The sequence below is a fragment of the Canis aureus genome, chromosome X, assembly GCF_053574225.1.
Source record: "Canis aureus isolate CA01 chromosome X, VMU_Caureus_v.1.0, whole genome shotgun sequence".
Taxonomy (NCBI): Eukaryota; Metazoa; Chordata; class Mammalia; order Carnivora; family Canidae; genus Canis; species Canis aureus.
This window is the reverse complement of record NC_135649.1, coordinates 82,989,951-83,010,907: the sequence shown is the minus strand read 5'-3', so window position 1 is coordinate 83,010,907 and position 20,957 is coordinate 82,989,951. Positions and strand designations below refer to the sequence as shown.

The 20,957-nt window shown below is 39.9% G+C and overlaps 1 protein-coding gene across 9 annotated transcripts in view; it reads left to right on the top strand.

Annotated features, from left to right (window-relative positions):
• ZNF81 (zinc finger protein 81) overlaps positions 1-20,957 on the top strand; it is a 112,982-nt gene that overhangs the window by 68,120 nt on the left and 23,905 nt on the right. For 6 of the 9 annotated variants that reach the window (XM_077888456.1, XM_077888451.1, XM_077888457.1 and 3 more), the window contains 2 exons: positions 10,140-10,266; positions 16,912-17,007. In XM_077888456.1, the coding sequence (XP_077744582.1) occupies positions 10,233-10,266; positions 16,912-17,007 (130 nt within the window). In that variant the 5' untranslated portion in view covers positions 10,140-10,232. Of the gene's footprint in view, positions 1-8,565; positions 8,605-8,906; positions 9,022-10,123; positions 10,267-16,911; positions 17,008-20,957 lie in introns of those variants that run through there. The other 3 variants (XM_077888454.1, XM_077888460.1, XM_077888455.1) reach the window with 3 other exon arrangements.

Genomic DNA, 20,957 nt, shown 5'->3' with positions numbered 1-20,957 from the left:
TTCTGCACCCTCCTCACCTCTCTCAGCTTTCACAGAATTAAATAGAGTTAGAGCCTTGCTCTGGATTATTAGGCTTTGGCTAAAGGGAATGTTTTTGCTGATTTGGTCTTCTGTCGAGACCATTAAAATTTTCTCCATATCAGCAAGAAAGCTGTTTCACTTTCTTATCATCCATGTGTTCACTGAAGGAACACTTTAAATTTCCTCTAAGAACTTTTCTTTGTATTCACAACTTGGCTAACTGGTGCAAGAGGCCTAACTTTTGGTTTTATCTCCAGTTTTGACATGTCTTCACTAAGCTCAGTTTTTTCTAGCTTTTGGTTTAAAGTGAAAAACATGTGACTTTTCCTTTCACTTGAATACTTGAAGGCCATTGTAGGATTATCAATTGGTCTAATTTCAATATTGTTGTGTCTCAAGGAATAGGGAGGCATAAGGAGAGGGAGAGAGATGGGGCAGTTAGATCACACACATTTAGGGACTCCTGGGTGGCTCAGCAGTTGGCCATCTGCCTTTGGCTCAGGGCGTAATCCCCGGATCTGGGATCAAGTCCCACATTGGGCTCCCTGCATGGAGCCTGCTTCTCCCTCTGCCTGTCTCTGCCTCTCTCTCTCTCTTTCTCTCTCTCTCTCTCTCTCTCATGAATAAATAAAATCTTTAAAAAAAGAGAGCACATACATTTATCAGTTAAGTTCACTGTCTTATATGGATGTATATCATGGTACTCCAAAACAACTACAATAGTAACATCAAAGATCGCTGATATCAGATCACCAAAAGAAATAAAATAATAATTAAGTGTGAAATACTGCAAGAATTACCAAAATGTGACATATAGATGCAAAATGAGTAAATGTTGGACAAACAGCACTGATAGATTTGCTCAATGCAGGGTCGCAACAAGCCTAAAATTTGTAAAAAATGCAGTATCTGCAAAATGCAATAAAGTGAAGCCCAATATAACAAGATATACTTGTATTACGAAAAGAATTTGCACTGTTTTCATGATCAGACTCTAACATACTTCCTTGGATTTTTCTCTTAAAATCACCTGCCTCACATATTTTATAGTCTTCTCTCCTTTTTACAGAGCTATTCATTCTTTCTTTAATTACCATGTATTTTCCTTTCTCCATACCTTTCTCTTTGTCTTTTCTAGAAAATATTTCCCCCATTTATCTCCATCATACTTAATGTTTCCCCTCAAGATTCTATTTAAACTATCCAAGTCTAAAGACCCTAAACCTATACCCCCAGTAGAACTATTTTCTCTTTGGGGCCCACAGTGTACCCTAAATATATTTCTAATTTGCACTTTTGTTTTCTGTGTTTTTTGAAACTGAGTTATATTAGAAAGACATTGGATTATGTATAGTTTGATGAGTTTTGACGAATATATATGTGTAACCATCATTCAAACTAAAATACGGAATAGGTCCATCACCCTTTTGACCAGTCAGTATCCTACCTCTGAGACAACCATTTTTAAGATTTTTAATCACTATATATTAGCTCTGCTTATTCTTTTTTAAAAAGATTTTATTTATTTATTCATGAGGGACACAGAGAGAGAGAGGCAGAGACACAGGCAGAGGGAGAAGCAGGCTCCATGCAGGGGGCCTGACGTGGGATTCAATCCTGGGTCTCCAGGATCATGCCCTGGGCTGAAGGTGGTGCTAAACCCCTGAGCCACCCAGGCTGCCCCTGCTGGTTCTTTTTTTTAAAAAAGATTTTATTTATTAGAGAGAGAGCACAAGCAGGGAGAGTGGCAGAGGGAGAAGGAGAAGCAGACTCCCCGCTGAGCAGGGAGCCCAATATGGGACTCCATCCCAGGACCCTGGGATTATGACTTGAGCCAAAGGCAGAGGGTTAACCAACTGAGCCACCCAGGCACCCAGCTCTGCTTGTTCTTGATTGTCATATAAATAGAATCATTTGGTCTGTGTTTGGCTTCTATTTCTAAAATAACAAAATATTTTGGAGAGTAATTCAGGTTGTGTCTGTCACCAGCTCTTTCCTTTTTATTGCTGAATATTTCATTGTATGAATCTACCACAATTTGTTTATGCAGTCATCTGCCTTTGAACATTTTGAATGTTTTAGTGTTTGGCTATCATGCATAAAGCCTGCTATGAACATTATTGTAGAATTTTTCTGAGTGAATATGTTTGCAACTTATTTTAGTAACTACCAAGGAATGTAAACACTATATTATAGGGTGGTTGTATATTTAACTTTATTAGAAACTGCTACACAAGGTTCTCCAGTGATGATTCAGTTTACATGACTATCAGCAATTTTTAAATTCTTTTTTTAAAAAGATGTATTTATTTATTCATGAGAGACACAGACTGAGAGAGAGAGGCAGAGACACAGGCAGAGGGAGAAGCAGGTTCCTCACAGGGAGCCCAATGTGGGACTCGATCCTGGATTCTGGGATCGTGACCTGAGCTGAAGGCAGGCACCCAATTGTGGAGCCACCCAGGCGTCCCAATTTTTTAATTCATTACTAATTTTAGCTTGTCTAGTGAGCATATAGTGCTATTTTCAGTGTAGTTTAAATTGAATTTTCCTCATATTCTTTGAGTAAATACCAATTAGTGCAATTTCTAAGTCATATAATTCAATTTTTAATTTTTTGAGGAACCTCCATACTTTTTTCCAGTTATACACCTTTATGTTTATGGAAGTATTATTTACAATAGTCAAATTATAGAAGCAGCCCATTGTCCATCAATAGATGAATGGACAAGAATGTGCTATATACATACAATAGAATATTACTCAGCCACAAAAAAGAATAAAATCATGCCATTTGCAGCAACATGGATGGATCTAGAGAGTATAATGATAAGCAGAATGAGTCAGAGAAAGACAAATACCATATTATTTCATTCCTCTGTGGAATTTAAGAAACAAGCAAAAAAAAATAGAGATAAACAGAAAAATAGACTCTTAACTAGAGAACAAGCTGCTGGTTACCAGAGGGGAGGTGGGTGGGAGGATGGATGAAATAGGTAATGGGGATTAAGAAGTGCACTTGTCATGATGAGAACTGGATGATGTATGGAGTTGTTGTATCACTATATTGTACACCTCGAACTAATATAATAATGTATGTTAAATGTACCAGAATTAAATTTTTTACAAAATAAATACATTGCATTTTCTTCATAAATAATGATGTTGAACATCTTTTCATATGCTTTATTGGCCATTTGTAGATCTTTTTTGGTGTCTGTTCAAGTATTTTACCCATTTTAAAAAGTTGGGTTATGTTTCTTTTATTACTTTGTAGGAGTTCTTTCTACATTCTTACTATGGGTGTTTTATATATATATTACAAATATTTTCTCTGTGTCTTGATTTTTCATTTTCTTAATGGCATCTTTTGATGAGCAGAAGTTTTAATTTTGGTAAAGTCCCATTTATCAAAATTTTCTTTTACATTTGTTTTTTGTCCTATGTCAAGAATTCCTTGCTTGACCCAGTGTTGCAAAGATATTCCCTTGTTTTCTTATAGGGCACTTTTAGTTTTAGGGTTTTTTTCCTTTTTTTGATTAAAATATTTCTAACGTAAAATGTCATCTTAGTTTCAGGTGTGCACCATCTTGATTCAACAATTCTATATATTAGCTCTCAGTACAATAAATGTAGTCACCATACGTTATTACAGTATCATGGACTATATTTCCTATTCTGTACTTTTCATCTCATGATTTATTTATTTTAAAACTGTAAATTTGTATCTCTTAATCCTCTTTATCTGTTTCACCTATCCCCTCTCACCTCCCCTCTGGTAGGGAACAAACACCAGTTTGTTCTCTGTATTTAAGAGCTTGTCTTTTCATTTCTTCGTTCATTTGTTTTGTTTTTTAGATTCCACATGTAAGTGAAATCATATGGTATTTGTCTTCTCTGACTTATTTTACATAGCATAATACCCTCTAGGTCCATCCATGTTGTCACAAATGGCAAGATCTCATTATTTATTATGGCTAAATAATATTTCATTTTATATATCCCACATCTTCTTTATCCATTTATCTATCAATGGACACTTGGATTGCTTCCATATCTTGGCTATTGTAAATAATGCTGCAATAAACATAGGGGTACATGTATCTTCAAATTAGTGTTTTCATTTTCTTTGGGTAAATACTCAATAGCGGAATTGCTGAATCATATGATATTTTATTTTTAAATTTTTGAGGAACCTCCACACTGTTTTCCACAGTGGCTACACCAATTTCCATTCCCACTAACAGTGTACAAGAGTTCCTATTTCTCCACATCCTCACCAACACTTATTATTTCTTTTTGATTCTAGCTATTCTGACAAGTATAAGGTGATATCTCACTGGTTTTGATTTGCATTTCCCTGTTTATCAGTGATGTTGAGCATCTTTTCATGTATATCTTTTTTGGAAAAATTTGTATTCGGGTGTTCTGCCTATTGTTAAATAAGATTATTTGGGGGTGTTCTTTTGGTGTTTAAGTTCTTCATATGTTTTGGATATTAACCCCTTATCAGATATATCATTTGCAAATATCTTCTCCCATTCACTAGGCTGCCTTTTTGTTTTGTTGATGGTTTTCTTTGCTGTGCAAAAGTGTATTTTGGTGTATTCCCAATAGTTTATCTTTGCTTTTGTTTCCCTTGCCTGAGGAGACATAACTACAAAAATGTTGCTAAGACTGATATCAAAGAGATTACTGCCTATGTTTTCTTCTAGGAGTTTTATGGTTTCAGGTCTCACATTTAAGTCTTTACTCCATTTTGAATTGATTTTTGTGTATGGTATAAGAAGGTGATCCAGTTTCATGTTTTGCATATAGTTGTTCACTCTTCCCAACACCATTTATTAAAGAGATTTTCAGGATGCATGGGTGACTCAGTGGTTGAGCCTCTGCCTTTGGCTCAGGTCATGATCCCGGGGTCCTGGGATCGAGTTCCACATCAGGCTTCCCTCAGTGTCTGCTTTTCCCTCTGCCTGTGTCTCTGCCTCTCTCTCTTTCTGTGTCTCTCATGAATAAATAAATAAAACCTTTAAAAAAGGAGAGAGTTTCCTTTCTCCATTGTATATTTTTTGTCTCTTTTGTTGTAAATTAATTGACCATATGGGTCATTTTATTTCTGGGCTCTCTCTTCTGTTCTGTTGAGCTATGCATCTGTTTTTATCCTAATAACATACTGTTTTGATTATCATAGCTTTGTAATATAGTTTGAAATCTAGGTTATGATACCTCCAGCTTTGTTCTTTCTGAAGATTGCTTTGGCTACTTAGGGTCTTTTGTGATTCCTAAATGTTTTAGGTTTGTTCTGTTTCTATGAAAAATGCCATTGGAATTTTGATAGGGATTGCAGGGAGTCTGTGGTTTGGTTTTGGTAATATGGACATTTTAACAATATTAATTCTTCCTATCCATGAGCCAGAATATCTCTCTATTTTCTTGTCTTTCTTAGTTTTCTTCATCAATGCTTTATAATTTTCAATATATAGTTCTTTTATCTCCTTGGGTAATTTATTCCTAGGCATTTTATTCTTTTTTCTTTTTCTTTTTTTTAACCTAGGTATTTTTCTTAGTGCAATTATAAATGGAATTGTTTTCTTAATTTCTTTTTCTGGTACTTCATTATTAGTGTATAGAAATACAACAGGTTTTTATATATTGATTTTTATGTCCTACAACTTTATTGAATTCATTTTTTAGTTCTAACATGTTTTTTAGTGGAGTCTTTAGGGTTTTCTATATGTAATATGATGTCATCTGCACATAGTGACAGTTTTTCTTCCTTTTTGATTCAGATGCCTTTTATTTCTTTTTCTTGCCTAATTGCTCTGGCTAGGACTTTCAGTACTCTGTTGAATAAAAGTGGCAAGAGTGGACATCTTTGTCTTGTTTTTGATCTTAGAAAAGCTTTCAGTTTTCCACCATTGATTATGTTGTTAGCGGTGGGCTTGTCATATGTGGTTTTACTGTGTTGAGATATCTTTTCTCTATACCTGCTTTATTGAGTTTTTATCATAAATGGATGTTGAACTTCATTAAATGTTTTTTCTACATCTATTGAGATGATCATACAATTTTTATCCTTTATTTTGTTAATGTAGTGTGTCACATTGATTGATTTGCAGATGTTGAACCATCCTTGTATCACTGGAATAAATCCCACTTGTTCATTTTGTATGGTTCTTTTAACGTATTGTTGAATTCATTTTGGTAATATTTTGTTGAGGATTTTTGCATCTGTATTCATCAGGGATATTGACCTGTAATTTTCTTTTCTTGTGGTATCCTTCTCTAATTTTGGTATCAGGATAATTTTGACCTCATTAGATGAATTTTGAAGTGTTTCCTACTCTTCTGTTTTTTGGAAGATTTTGAGAAGGATTTGTATTCTTCGAATGTTTGGTAGAATTCATTGGTGAAGCTGTTTGGTCCTGGACTTTTCTTTGTTGGGAGGTTTTTGATTACTGATTCAGTCTCCTTATTAGTATTTGGTCTGTTTAGATTTTCTATTTCTTCATGATTCAGGCTTGGTAGGTTGTGTGTTTCTAGGAATTTATCCATTTCTTCTAGGTTGTCCAATTTGTTCACACATAATTGTTTATAGAATTCTAATTGGTTATTTTTATAGTTCTTCTCAGTTGAACTATCCTATTATTCTTTCACTGTGAACATATTTTTCTTTATGTTCTTGAGCATACTTATAGATAACTGGTTTAAAATCCTTTACTGCTGATTCCAGCATTTGAATCAGTTCAGGGTCATTCTGATTGCTTTTCCTCTTGAGCCTCTTTTATTTCTCTTGATACCTTTCTCTCTCTTTCTATGTTGATTATTTTCAGTTGTATCTTGGTTATTGTGAATATATATTGTAGACCTTTTGAATTCTGTTTTAGTTCCCCTGAGGATCGCTGAGTTTTTGTTTCATTTGGTTTAGCAAGCACTTAATTTGGCTGGACTCAAACTGGAAACTGTCTCCTCTGTGATGTGATAAATCAAATTTTAGTTAATCTGTGTAGTCAACCAGAGATTAGGAAGAGTTAACACACAGAATTTATGTACCTTTTTCTGTCTAAATTCTCCCTTGACTTTCTGATGGTCATGATGACTGCAAAACTCCCTGATTCTTCAAGTAGTAAGAGTGAAGTTTTTCTATTGGAATTTCAGTTAGCCTGCATAGCAGTGAGTAGGTCTATTTACAAGTAAAAGGCTGTAAATTTGGTAATCACATCCAGTTCCATCTCTTCTTCTAATTATCAGTTCTCTTCCAGTAAATAGCTGATTTTTGTTGCTATTCAGCATCTCCAGATAGTTTTTTAAAAATATTTTGTTCAGAGTATAGTTATTATCTATATGAAAGTTGGCCTGATAAAATTAATCCAGTCATACTGGAACTTAATTATTGTTAATTTTTTATGTGGTGTAAAGTATTGGTCAAGGTTTGTTTTTTTTTTTTCCTCCAAAACTTCTGTCCATTGTTCCAGCATAATTTTTTGAAAAGACTTTCCTTTCCCCATTGAATTACTTTGGTGCCTTTGTCAAAAACAGTTGTCTGTATGTGTGTGGTTCTGTTTCTGGACTCTACCCTGCTCCATTGATATATCTGTCCGTACTTAGGTCAATACAACACTGTCTGAAGTATTGTAGCTTTATAGTAAGACTTAACATTACATGTAAATCCTCCATACTATTCCTTGCTTTGGGTATTCTAGGTCCTTTGCATAGCCATGTAAACCTTAACATTTCCTTGCCTGTTTTTACCAAAAAGTTGACAAATAATTGAAGAAATAGAAGACAAATGAGTATGGTGATAGAAAATTTCAGCAACACTCAGCTGCTTTGATTTATATATTATAGAATACTACAGCCATCCACAGTTGAATATAGTTCTTTTCTAGGGACACATGAAACATTCTCCTAGATAGACCATATGTTAAAATCATACAGAGCATATTTTCTGACCACTATAGGATTAAATTAGAAATAAGCAATAAAAAAGCATCAAGAGAAAATGCCATATTTTTAAAGAATTAATTAAAGCAACAGTAGAGGGAGCTATGTAAAGTTAAAAGAAAAAAAGTATGCATGCTTCCTTCTAGAAGTTATAGAACACAGACAGATGGAGTCTTAGCTGCTGCCTTGGTCCTCCGCACCCCCGCCACTGCTGCCTACCACCAGCCAGCATGTTCTCTGCTCACTTCAACCAGGGCCCTGCCTATAGGTTGTCTGTTGAGGCCAAGAACAAGCTGGCCCCAGAAGTATGACCACCAGTGTGAGCAGGAGATTCGAGAGTGCATCGAGGAGGTGACAGGGCACCGCATCAGCAACAACTTGATGGACAGCCTCAAAGATGGCATCATTCTTTGCAAATGCATCAGTAAGCTCCAAGCCAGGCCCCATGAAGAAGGTCAGTGAGTCCACCCAAAATGGGCATCAGCTGGAAAACATCGGCAACTTCAAGGCATCACCAAGTATAGGGTGAAGCCCCATGACATTTTTGAGGCCAGTGACCTGTTTGAGAACACCAGCCACACCCAAGTGCAGTTCATCCTGACAGCCCTGGCTAGCATGGCCAAGATGAAAGGGAATAAGGTAAACATAGGGGTCAAGTATGCAGAGGAGCAGGAACTAAAATTTGAACTAGGGAAGCTAAGAGAAGGACAGAGCATCATTGGGCTACAGATGGGCACCAACAAGTTTGCTAGCCAGCAGGGAACGATGGCCTATGGCTCCCAGCACTACCTTTGTGACCCCAGGCTGGGCCAACACCAGCCTCTGGACTAGGCCGCCATCACCAGCAAGGGAGCCAGCCAGGCCAGCCTGACTGTACTTGGGACCAAGTGACAATCTTCAAGTCAGGGTTAGGCATGGAGCATTGTGACATATTCAACACCAGTCTGCAGATGGGCAGCAACAAGGGGGCCTCGCAGCAGGGCATGACAGCATATAGGCTGCTGTGCCAGGTCTATGACCCCTATGGCTGCCTGACACCTGAATACTTAGACCTGGGTGAGCCTGCCCACAACCACCACCCACCAACTACTACAATTCTGCCTGGGGCCCTGGGCCCTGGGCCCCCTATTCTGTCTTTCCTCCAGGGAGGCTGGCTGCTGCTCTCAGCAGGGCTGAGCAGGCCCCACCAACCCCCTCCCCCTGCATGGCATCCTCCAGCCCCCTGGCACCTGCCTACAGGGTTATCACTGGGAGGCCCCCTGGCACCTCCCTACAGGCTTAATACTAAGGGGCCCTCCTCCTTAGAATGCTTCAGAGTCCAACATCCAGCCAGGTATTCCCAGCAGCACCCAAAGGACTCACTGAGCAAAACTACCCCTAGCTGTCCCCTGACTCCCTCACAGGTGGGTACCCAGGACAGGAAGTTCCCCCTAAGCAAAACCCTCAGAACCCAGGCTCAGCCTGCCCCCACCCCATTCCTGCAGTGAAAGCAAACTGCATGCTCAGACACCCTACAGACACACATGGTTTGGTTTGCAATGACTGGCATTTGTGGATGTGACAGTGGCATTTCTAACACTAGCACTTTTTTTCTCTTTCACTAGAGCACAATAAATGGCTGTAAAGTAAAAATAAAAATAAATGAAAGTTCTAGAATACAAACTTCCTATTTAAATGAACAACAAGGAGCACCTGGATTGCTCAGTCAGTTAAGCATCTGCCTTTTGTTAGGGTCATGAACCCAGGGTCCTGGGATCGAGCCCTGCATCCGGCTCCCTGCCCGGGCAGAATACAGGCAGATGGAACCTGCTTCTCCTCCCTCCCTCTGCCTGCTGCTCCGCTGCTTCTGCACTCTTTCTCTGTCAAATAAATAAGATATTAAGAAAAAAAACTTAAAAAAATAAATAAAAATAAAATGAACAACAAAATAGGATCAAGGTCAAATCTTGTACAAAATTATTATTTTTAAAAAGAAAGACTGACTCAATGTATACAATGAATGGCAAAAATGTACGATGAGATATTTGTAGCTACACATTGCCTATACTAGGTATTTCATAGGCATACGGTATAAGCATGTTCTGGCAGAAAATCATTAAAACTAATTTCTTACTGATCCTCTCCCTATCCCCAGTGCTGACCATGTCACCCTGAACAGGATTGTATTGTTACAGCTCTCAGTGTCATTCGAGGATGTGACTGTGGACTTCAGCAGAGAGGAGTGGCAGCAACTGGACTCTACTCAGAGACGCCTGTACCAGGATGTGATGCTGGAGAACTACAGCCACCTGCTCTCAGTGGGTAAGCATAGCCCTCCTAAGAATCTACAAGGAGCACATTACAGGTAAAATTGTATCCTGCATGTAAAATAATGTTGGAAGTCCTAACCTCCAGTACCTCAGGATGTGATCTTTTTTGAATTAGGGTCTTTACAGAAGTAATCAAGCTTAAACGAGGTCTTTAGGGTGGGTCCTAACCCAGTATGACTGGTGTACTTAAAATAAGAGAAATCTAGACACAGAGACGGACATACACAGAGGAAAGACAATGTGAAGACACATAAGGAGAAGAAGATACCATGTCACTGGAGTGATGCATCTATAAGCCAAGAGATGCCTGGGGCCACCAGGAGGTCAGAGAGAAGCATGGGACAGTTCCTTCCTATTTTGAAGGTTCTGCTTCAAAAAGAGCATGACACCTTGATTTTGGACTTCTGGCTTCCAGAACTGTGAGACAGTAAATTTCTGTTATTTCGAGCCATCTTGCTTGTGCTACTTTGTTATAGCAACCCTAGGAAACTAATACAGATTTTTGCACTTGGGAAGTGGGAAGCTGCCATAACAAATACTGAGAAAGAAATGGAGGTGGCTTTGGGATTGGATAATAGGTAGAGGCTAGAAAGGTTTTAGGTGCTTGATTGAAAAAGCCTAGACTGCCTTGAAAAAAAAATCACTGCTAGAAATAATGAACATTAAAGGGGCTTTTGGTGAGGTCTCAGATGGAGTGAAGAGCATGTTACTGGAAGCTGGAGGAAAGGAGATCCTTATTACAAAATGGGAGAGAACTTGACTGAATTGTGTCCTGTTGGGTGGAAAGTAGAAATTATAAGTGATAAGCTTGGATATTTATTTTTTAAAAGATTTTATTTTTTTATTCATGAGAGACAGAGAGACGTAGAGACATAGGGAAAAGCAGGCTCCCTTCGGGGAGCCCGATGCGGGACTCAATCCCAGGACCCCGCAATCAGGACCTAAGCCAAAGGCAGACACTCAACCACTGAGCCACCCGGGCATCACTAAACTTGGATATTTAGCTGCAGAAATTTCTCAGCAAAATGTTAAAGGCATGGCCTGTGCTTTCCTGTGCTGCTGACAGTAAAATGTAGGAGGAAAGAGGAACATTGGAGAGGAATTATTAGTAAAAAGAGAGAGAGAGAGAACCAGAACTTGAAGATTTGGAAAATGCTCAGCCTATCCATATTGCAAAAAATGAGATGGACTCTGAAAAGAACCCCAAATATGTGGGCAACTAATTGCTAAAGAGATCAGATGTATGATTTGTGGATACCATCAACCATGTCATTAGAAATGCTGCCAGCTTAGACTGAAGAAGACAGGAAAAAATGAGGGGGCTGGAAGACATCTGGGATTCTACAGGTAGAAGATAGGCTGGGAAAAGTGTTTGGCTGTGCACACACATCAGCCTTCAAGAAGAGGGATGGGGATCCCTGGGTGGTGCAGCAGTTTAGCGCCTGCCTTTGGCCCAGGGCGTGATCCTGGAGGCCCAGGATCGAATCCCACGTCGGGCTCCCGGTGCATGGAGCCTGCTTCTCCCTCTGCCTATGTCTCTGCCTCTCTCTCTCTCTCTCTCTCTCTCTCTCTCTCTCTGTGTGTGTGTGTGTGTGACTATCATAAATAAATAGAAATTTTTTAAAAATTTAAAAAAAAATAAGAGGGATGAATGATTGACTCCAGGGATGGTTCTGATCTTGATCTAGATCATGGATTACACTATACCTCACCCTTTGTACCCTGATGGGACTCGAGTCTAGTTCTAGGTCTAGAAGCAAATAAGGGTAGTAGGGGTAGGTCGTGAGAGAAATCACCAGTACCTTGCAAGGCAGGTACCTCAGAGAAGGCCACTGAGGGATCCTTGGGCAAGGTAGGGTTAATCTTCTCAGATGGGGGTAGGAGGGCTGCTTCTACTCATGAAGAAGGCTCATCAGAATTTAGAAATTCAGTGTCCTCATATGTGTCCATTCCAATTTTCTGGATCCCATTTCTTTTCAGTCAATTCCCTTACCTTAATAGCAGACACCTTGTAAGGTTGGGAATTCAACTTACGTTGTAATGTAGCCACCCACAGAATGAGACTCTAGATTTGCTTTTCAGCAGTATCAGTTCTGTAGCTACAGAAGCTAGGGGTTTCTTTCAGGACAGATGTAGAAATTTTCAGGTTGTTTATGCAGTGCTTGAGCTGGGAAATCATATCCTCTCACCACCCCAACCCCTTTGTCCAGCATGATTAAGAACAACCTGGCAAAAAAAGAACAACCTGGCAATCTTATTATGCTTGTAAGTTTGACAAAAATTTCTAAGGTGTCAAATACAAGGTCACCCAGAACCATGCCTCTCACAAGCATTTGATTAGGAGTATCAATGTGGTGATATTTTACACATCTCTTTTGCCACATCACTCCATGGACTATCTGGGCCCTCATTACTTATGGGAAATAGAGTCATTAGTGCCTTCAAATCTAATCAGAGTAGAGAGCCAATTCTAGAAACCCCATAACCCATTCAAAAAACTCAGTATTCTATTCCTCTAGTACTATTCTTCAAAATCTGTATTATGGTTCTCCAGAGAAATGGAACCCAGATATGGGTATATACATATACAGAGTGTATACACACATACACACACATATACATACACACATATGTAGAGAAAGACAGAGAGAGAGACAGAGAGGATGAATACAAATACAGAGTCCAAGGAAGAGATTTATTTTAAGGAACTGGCTCGCCTGATTGCAGGGACCAACAAGTCTGAGATTTATAGCGCAGGCCTGCAGGCTGGAAATTCAAGTGAGTTGATGTTGTAATCCTGAATGTGAAATCTGCAGGGCAGGCCAGTAGACTGCAAACTGAGACAAGGTGTCTGTGTTGCTGTCTTAAGGTAGAATTCCTTCTTTCACTAACCATTTCTTTTTTTTTATTTTTTTATTTTTTTTTCTGTCTTCTCTTTTATTTTTTTATTTTTTTAATTTACTTTTTATTGGTGTTCAATTTACCAACATACAGAATAACCCCCAGTGCCCGTCACCCATTCACTCCCACCCCCCGCCCTCCTCCCCTTCTACCACCCCTAGTTCGTTTCCCAGAGTTAGCAGTCTTTACGTTCTGTCTCCCTTTCTGATATTTCCCACACATTTCTTCTCCCTTCCCTTATATTCCCTTTCACTATTATTTATATTCCCCAAATGAATGAGAACATATAATGTTTGTCCTTCTCCCATTGACTTATTTCACTCAGCATAATACCCTCCAGTTCCATCCACGTTGAAGCAAATGGTGGGTATTTGTCATTTCTAATAGCTGAGTAATATTCCATTGTATACATAAACCACATCTTCTTTATCCACTCATCTTTCGTTGGACACCGAAGCTCCTTCCACAGTTTGGCTATTGTGGCCATTGCTGCTATAAACATCGGGGTGCAGGTGTCTCTGCGTTTCATTGCATCTGTATCTTTGGGGTAAATCCCCAACATCATTAACCATTTCTTTGTTCCCTTTGCCCACAGCAAACACCTCAAAAGACTGTGGTTCTTTACCTACTTCATTCTTTTTTTTTAAGATTTTATTTTTTTATTTGAGAAAGAGAGCACATGTGTGCATGCAAGAGGGCAGGAGGGGCAGAGGGAGATGAAGAAGCAGACTCCCCTCTGAACAGGGAGCCCGACACGGGGCTCGATCCCAGGACCCCGGGATCATGACCTGAGCCGAAAACAGATGCTTAACTGGCAAAGCTACCCAGGCACCCCCCAAAACTTCATTCTTAAAGGATCTGGGCCACTAGTAGTCCTGCTTGAATTGGATTGTTATAGATCCTATTGACTTTAATCACAGGGCACAAGTAGGGATTTCATGTATTCCAGACTTCCTTATTTCCATTGTGGGGTAGCAGTCTGATTTCCCCTGAGTCATCAGGATCACTCACCCCAGTAGTCAGCACAGTAACTCCTCTCTTTGCCTTTTTTTTCCCCATTAACAACATCCCCCACCAGAGGGTTACATTTATTGCAATTAACAAACTTACATTGATACATCATCATTTACTCAGTGTTGAACATTCTATGGATTTGGCTTTTGATTCAGAGACATGAGGAGCCCAAAGCATCCGGGTGGCAGACTTAACTTCCAGTTCAGTGGAATCACTACTGTATCTCCTGGCGGAAACATTCCTCCCTTTGGAACTAAGAGAACAGCAGAGTGTAAGGTCACAGGAACAGGAAGCAAATATTTTGCTAGTGGACCAGTAGAGGAGGTAGTGAATGGTGCCACTCCTGGCCCTGGGTCAATAGGGTGGGGGTCACCACTGGTAGGCTTTTGGAGGACAGAACATCAAGCCAATAAGAATTAGGAGAAGGGAGGGAAAAATAAAACAAGACAAAATCAGAGAGGAAGACAAACCATAAGAGATTCTTAATCACAGGAAACAAACTGAGGGTTGCTGGAGGGGAGGTGAGTAGGGGGGATGGGATAACTGGGTGATGGGCATTAAGGAAGGCACTTGATGTAAGGAGCACTGGGTGTTATATAAGACTGATGAATCACAGGGACACTTAGGTGGCTCAGTGGTTGAGCATCTGCCTTCGGCTCAGGGTGTGATCCTGCGGTCCTGGGATCGAGTCCTGCATCAGGCTTCCTTGCAGGGAGCCTTCTTCTTCTGCCTGTGTCTCTGCCTCTCCCTTTGTGTGTCTCCTATGAATAAGTAAATAAAGTCTGAAAAAAAAGACTGATAATTCACTGACCTCTACCTCTGAAACTAATAATACATTATATGTTAATTAATTTAATTTAATTTTTTTTTAAAGAATTACTCTCAAGCCTTAAAATTTTATGGAATTTACCTTGCTAGGTTTTGGACTTTCTTGGGATCTATGATCCTTTTTTTTTTTTTTTGAAGGAAAATGTAGAGGTTTTTTTTTTTTTCATATAGCATAACAGCCAGTGCTCATCCCATCAAGTGCCCCCCTCAGTGCCCGTCACCCAATCACCCCCACCCCTCACCCACCTCCCTTTTCACCACCCCTTTTTCGTTTCCCAGAGTTAGGAGTCTCTCATGTCTCCTCTCTGATATTTCCCACTCATTTTTTCTCCTTTCCCCTTTATTCCCTTTCACTATTTTTTATATTCCCCAAATGAATGAGACCATATAATGTTTGTCTTTCTCTGACTTATTTCACTCAGCATAATACCCTCCAGTTCCATCCACGTCAAAGCAAATGGTGGGTATTCGTCGTGTCTGATGGCTGAGTGATATTCCATTGTATACATAGACTACATCTTCTTTATCCATTCATCTTTCGATGGACACCGAGGCTTCTTCCACAGTTTGGCTATTGTGGACATTGCTGCTATAAACATCTGGGTGCAGGTGTCCCGGCGTTTCACTGCATCTGTATCTTTGGGGTAAATCCCCAGCAGTGCAATTGCTGGGTCGTAGGGCAGATATGATCCCTTTTTTCATTCAATTTCTCCCTTTTGAAGTGAGAATGTCTAGTTTATGCCTCTTACCATTGTGTTTTGGAAGCAAATAACTTGTCTGCTTTCACAGGTTTGTGCAGAGAAAAGCTGCCCCAAGATGACTAACACTCACATCACACCCATAATGAATTTGGGTAATTTAGATGATAAGATTTGAGACTTTGAGTTGGTGTTTAGATAGATTTTGAACTTCAGACTTGATGCTAGAATGATGAAGACTTTGGGGGATATTGGGATGGGGTTAGTATAGTTTGCACGTGAGAAGGACATGAATTTCGTGGGGAGGATCAGAGGGCAGATTTTTTTCTAAGATTTTATTTATTTATTCATGAGAGACATAGAGAGGCAGAGACAGAGGCAGCAGGAGAAGCAGGTTCCCTGCAGGGAGCCTGTTGCAGGACTCAATCCCAGGATCCCGGGATCACCACCTGAGCTGAAGGCAGACCCTCAACCATTGAGCCACCCAGGTGGCTTAGAGGGCAGATTTTTATGGGTTGAGTTGTGTCCCCCTGGAAAAAATATATGGAAATCTGAACCCCCAGTACCCCCAGAATATGACCTTATTTGGATATAATGTCTTTATAGAGGTAATCAAGTTAAAATGAGTCTCTTGGGGTGGGCCCTAATCTAATATGACTGCTGTCCTTATAAAAAAAAGAAATTTGGGCATAGAAATAAACACATATAGAGGGAAGAGTATGTGGAGACACACAGGGATATGATGGCCATGTGACTGGAGTGATGCGTTTAGAAGCTAAAGAACATTAAAAATTGCCAGCAAACAAGCTAGAAGATTCAAGGGAGAGTCTCCCTTATATCCGCCAGAGAAATCATAGCCCTACTAACACTTTGATTTCAGACTTGAAAGGCTCCAGCTGGAGACTGACTTTCTGCTGTTTTGAGCCGCCCAGTTTTTGGCATTTTGTTACAGCCACCCTAGGAAACTAACACAGAGCCTCCATGAGAGTATTTCCATTCTGAGCTGCTGAGTAATCTGAGCCATCTGAAGGGTGTGCTGGTGGTGTCCTTTGATTAGCCTGAGATCCTTCAGTCCATTAACTTCTGTGATGACTACTCATTTTCCCAATGAAATGTGGTTACTTCTTCAAAAAAAAAAAAAAAAAACAAGTGGAAAGCAGTTAGCCAGTCCCAATTCTATCATGTCCTATTAACAGGGTATGAAGTTCCCAAACCAGAAGTCATCTTCAAGTTGGAACAAGGAGAGGAGCCGTGGATTTTGGAGAGGAAAACCCCACATCAGAGCTGTTCCGGTGAGTGAGTACAACCCAGACAGATGGGGGACATGGAGACACTTTTCTTTTCCTAAAAGGCCTATGCCTTTAAAATGCTATTATTGCTACCTTCTTGAAGGATTTCAACTTTGGAAACTGCTGAAGAAGAGTGAACATTGGCCTTTTAGGTACCCGACTGCTCTCTCCCTTTATTTCCTGTGATCAGCTGTCTTTTTTGGCTGGCTTTCCTCCTGGGGAATTGCTACAATTCCTGCACTCAGGATCATATGCCAGGCTTCCTCCCTATAGATCTTGTTTCTTTGAATGTTCTTTCCTTCCATCACATTTTTATGCTTCATTACCTAAACCCCACCCTCAGAGTCTTAGATTTTTACAATATATACTGTCAGGTTTTAATGGTTTTGCCTTCTCTGAAAACCAGTTGATTGCCCCATTCCTGTTCCTCCAAGGACCTTTTCACTTTCTTCCTCCTCATTTTCTTCTTAACTCTAAGATACCAGTAAACTCATCCACAACCAGCCTCACTTCCTCTTCTCTTTGAAGGTACTACTTTCAGATACCTTACTCCTCTCCACCTCCCCTATTGCCCTGCCTCTCTCCCATCTTCTGACCTTAGGATCACTGTCACTTAGCATTTTTGTCTTTTTTTTTAAGATTTTATTTATGTGGGTGCCTGGGTGGCTCAGTTGTTTGGGTGTCTGCCTTCGGCTTGGGTCATGATCCCAGAGTCCTGGGGTTGAGTCCCACATTGGGCTCCCTGTTTAGCATAGAGTCTGCTTCCTCTGGCCCTACCCCTGCTCATAATTTCTCTCTTTCAAATAAATAAAAGCTTTAAAATTTTTTATTTATGTATTTGAGAGAGAGAGAGAGAGAGAGCAGAGCAAGCACAAGCAGGGAGAAAGGCAGATGGAAAGGGAGAAGCAGACTCCCTACTGAGCAGGGAGCCCAACTCAGGGCTCGATCCCAGGATCCTGGGATCATGACCTGAGCCAAAGGCAGATTCTTAACTGACTGAGCCACCTAGGTGCCTCAGCATTTTTGTCTTTTAAATAAATTAAGTGTATTGAGGTCTAGTTTATGTACAGTAAAATGTATCTATTTAAAGTATGCAGTTTGATGAAAGCACATACTGGTTTAACCACCACCCTAATCACAATATAGGGAATATTCTGTCTCATAAAAATGAACCTCTGTGTCCCTTGCAGTCAATATGCACCACCACTTTGGCCCCAGGCAAACCATTAAATGCTTTCTGTCACTATAGGTTAGATTTGTCTTTATTAGGGTTTCATACGAGTGAAATCCTACTGTAATACCCATTCGGGTCTGGCTTCATTTGTTCAGCTTAATGATTTTGTGATTCATCCATGTTACTGAGTATATTGAGAGTTTATTCCTTGTAAATGCTGAACACTATTCCATGATATGAATAGATTGCAATTTGTTTCTCTCCATACCTGTTGATGACAGGTGGTTATTATTTGGTTATTATGAATGCAGCTGTAGTGGACATTCTGGTATGTCTTTGACCATATGCTTACATTTCTCTTGGGTAAATACCTAGGAGTGGCACTGATGGGTCATATAATTGTATGAATGTATGATTGTCTTCGTAAGAAATTGCCAAACTGGGGCACCTGCGTGGCTCAGTCAGTTAAGCATTTGCCTTCAGCTCAGGTCATGATCCCAGAGTCCTGGGATCAAGCCTCATATCTGGCTCCCTGCTCAATGGGGAGTCTGCTTCTCCCTCTCCCTCTGCCCCTCCCCCCAGCTGGTGCTCGCGCGCTCTCTCTCTCTCTCTGTCTCATATAAATAAAATCTTAAAAAAAAGAAATTGCCAAACTACCTTCCAAAATGGCTGTATGATCTTACACTTTCAGCAGCAGCACACGAGAATTTCTGTCACTCCACATCCTTGCCAACACTCACTGCTATAGATCTGTTTAATTTTTGCTATTATAGTGGATGTGTAATGGTATTTCATTATTATTTTAAGTTGCATTCCTCTGATGAGTAACGATAAGTATCATTTCATGTGCTTATTGACCATTTGTTCATTTTTGTTTGAAGCATCTATTCTGATATCTTTCCCATTTTTTAATTGGGTTATTTTCTTAATGAGTTTTCAGAGTTGTTTATATTTGCTGGATGTAACTCCTATGCCAGATATATACATTGCCAATATTTTGTTACAATTTATGGCTTTCACTTTTCTTACTGGTGCCTAAACAAAAAGCAAACATTTTGATTTTGATGGAGTCTAATTTATCATCTTTTTTTAAAGGATTTTATTTATTCACGAGACAGAGAGAGAGAGAGAGAGAGAGAGAGGCAGAGACAGAAGCAGGCTCCATGCAGGGAGCCCGATGTGGGACTCGATCCCGGGACTCCAGGATCATGCCCTGGGCTGAAGGCGGCGCTAAACCGCTGAGCCACCAGGGCTGCCCTAATTTATCATCTTTTAAAATTTTCTAGTGCTTTCTGTGATCTATCTGTTTAAGAAATCTTTGCCTCCCATAGAGTCACAAAGATTTTCTCATGTTCCATAAGTTTTAGCATTTTATCTTTCTCAGTTTAGACCTACAAATCCATTTTTATCAGTACAACATCCACTTGTTCCAGAACCATTTGCTGAAGAGATTTTTTTCCCATTGCATTTCCTCGTCGTGCTTTTCAAAATCAATTAACTTTATATATGTGAACCTATTTCTGGACTCTTTATTCTGCTCAATTGATCTGTATGTCTTTCTGTTTTAAAATGTAGGTTTTAGGGGCACCTGGGTGGCTCAGTCAGTTAAGCAGCTGCCTTTGGGCCAGGTCATGAGACGGGGGTCCTGGGATCAAGCCCCAAGTTGGGCTCCCTGTTCAGAGGGGAGTCTGTTTCTCCCTCTGCCCCTACCCCCCATGCTCACATGCTCTCACACACACTCTCTCTCTCTCTAACAAATAAATAAATAAATAAATAAATAAATAAATAAATAAAATCTTTCAAAAATGTAAGTTTTAATATTATTTGGGTCTGGTGAGACCAACAGATCCAGAGATGACTGCCATTGAAAAGATAATTTGTAATTCACAGTTCCCAAGAGGAGGAGACCTGCCACACCATGCAAGGCCACACCAGGAAACACTAGGGTCCATCAGGAGGCCAAAGTTTTAAGGGGAAAGCATGAACAAGAGCCTTTATTGTTATTTTCATGGGAAAGAATGGGTGAAGCAGAGTAAGCAGGCTGGGGAGGCTGAGTATTGACTAGTTTGAGTCATTTCAGTGGGGCACCAGAGATGTAGGGACTGTCTCTAGTTACCTGATACCTGATACTGAGGTGAGGGCAGGAGGATGGTAGCTCAACCTGTGAAAGCTTAACAAAGGAGGAGAGTTGGTGACTGTGGGCTCTGGATTAGTTTGCATATGAAAGATGTGCTGTAACGGAAGTCATTTGCTATCTCTAGGAATTAACTAGCACTGAGAAAGGCAGTTTCTTCAGGATGAACAAGGAAGGCACCAGATGGTAGAGCATCAAGAATACAGAAATTACATAAAGAAGATGTGATATATAGAAAACGGTATATTACTCAGCTATAAAAAGGAATGAAATCTTGCCATTTGCAAGAACATGGATGAAACTAAAGAGTATTATGCTAATGTTACAGAAAGACAAATACCATATGATTTCACTCATATGTGGAATTTTTTTAAAAGATTTTATTTATTCATGAGAGACACAGAGAGAGGCAGAGACATAGGCAGAGGGAGAAGCAGGCTCCCTGCAAGGAGCCTGACGCAGGACCAGATCCTAGGACTCCAGGATCATGCCCTGAGCCGAAGGCAGAAACTCAACAACTAAACCACCCAGGTGGAATTTAAGAAACAAAACAAATGAACAAAGGGGAAAAAAAGAAACAAACCAAGAAACAGACTCTTAACTATAGAGAACAAACTGATGATTCTCAGAGGGGAAGTGAGTGGG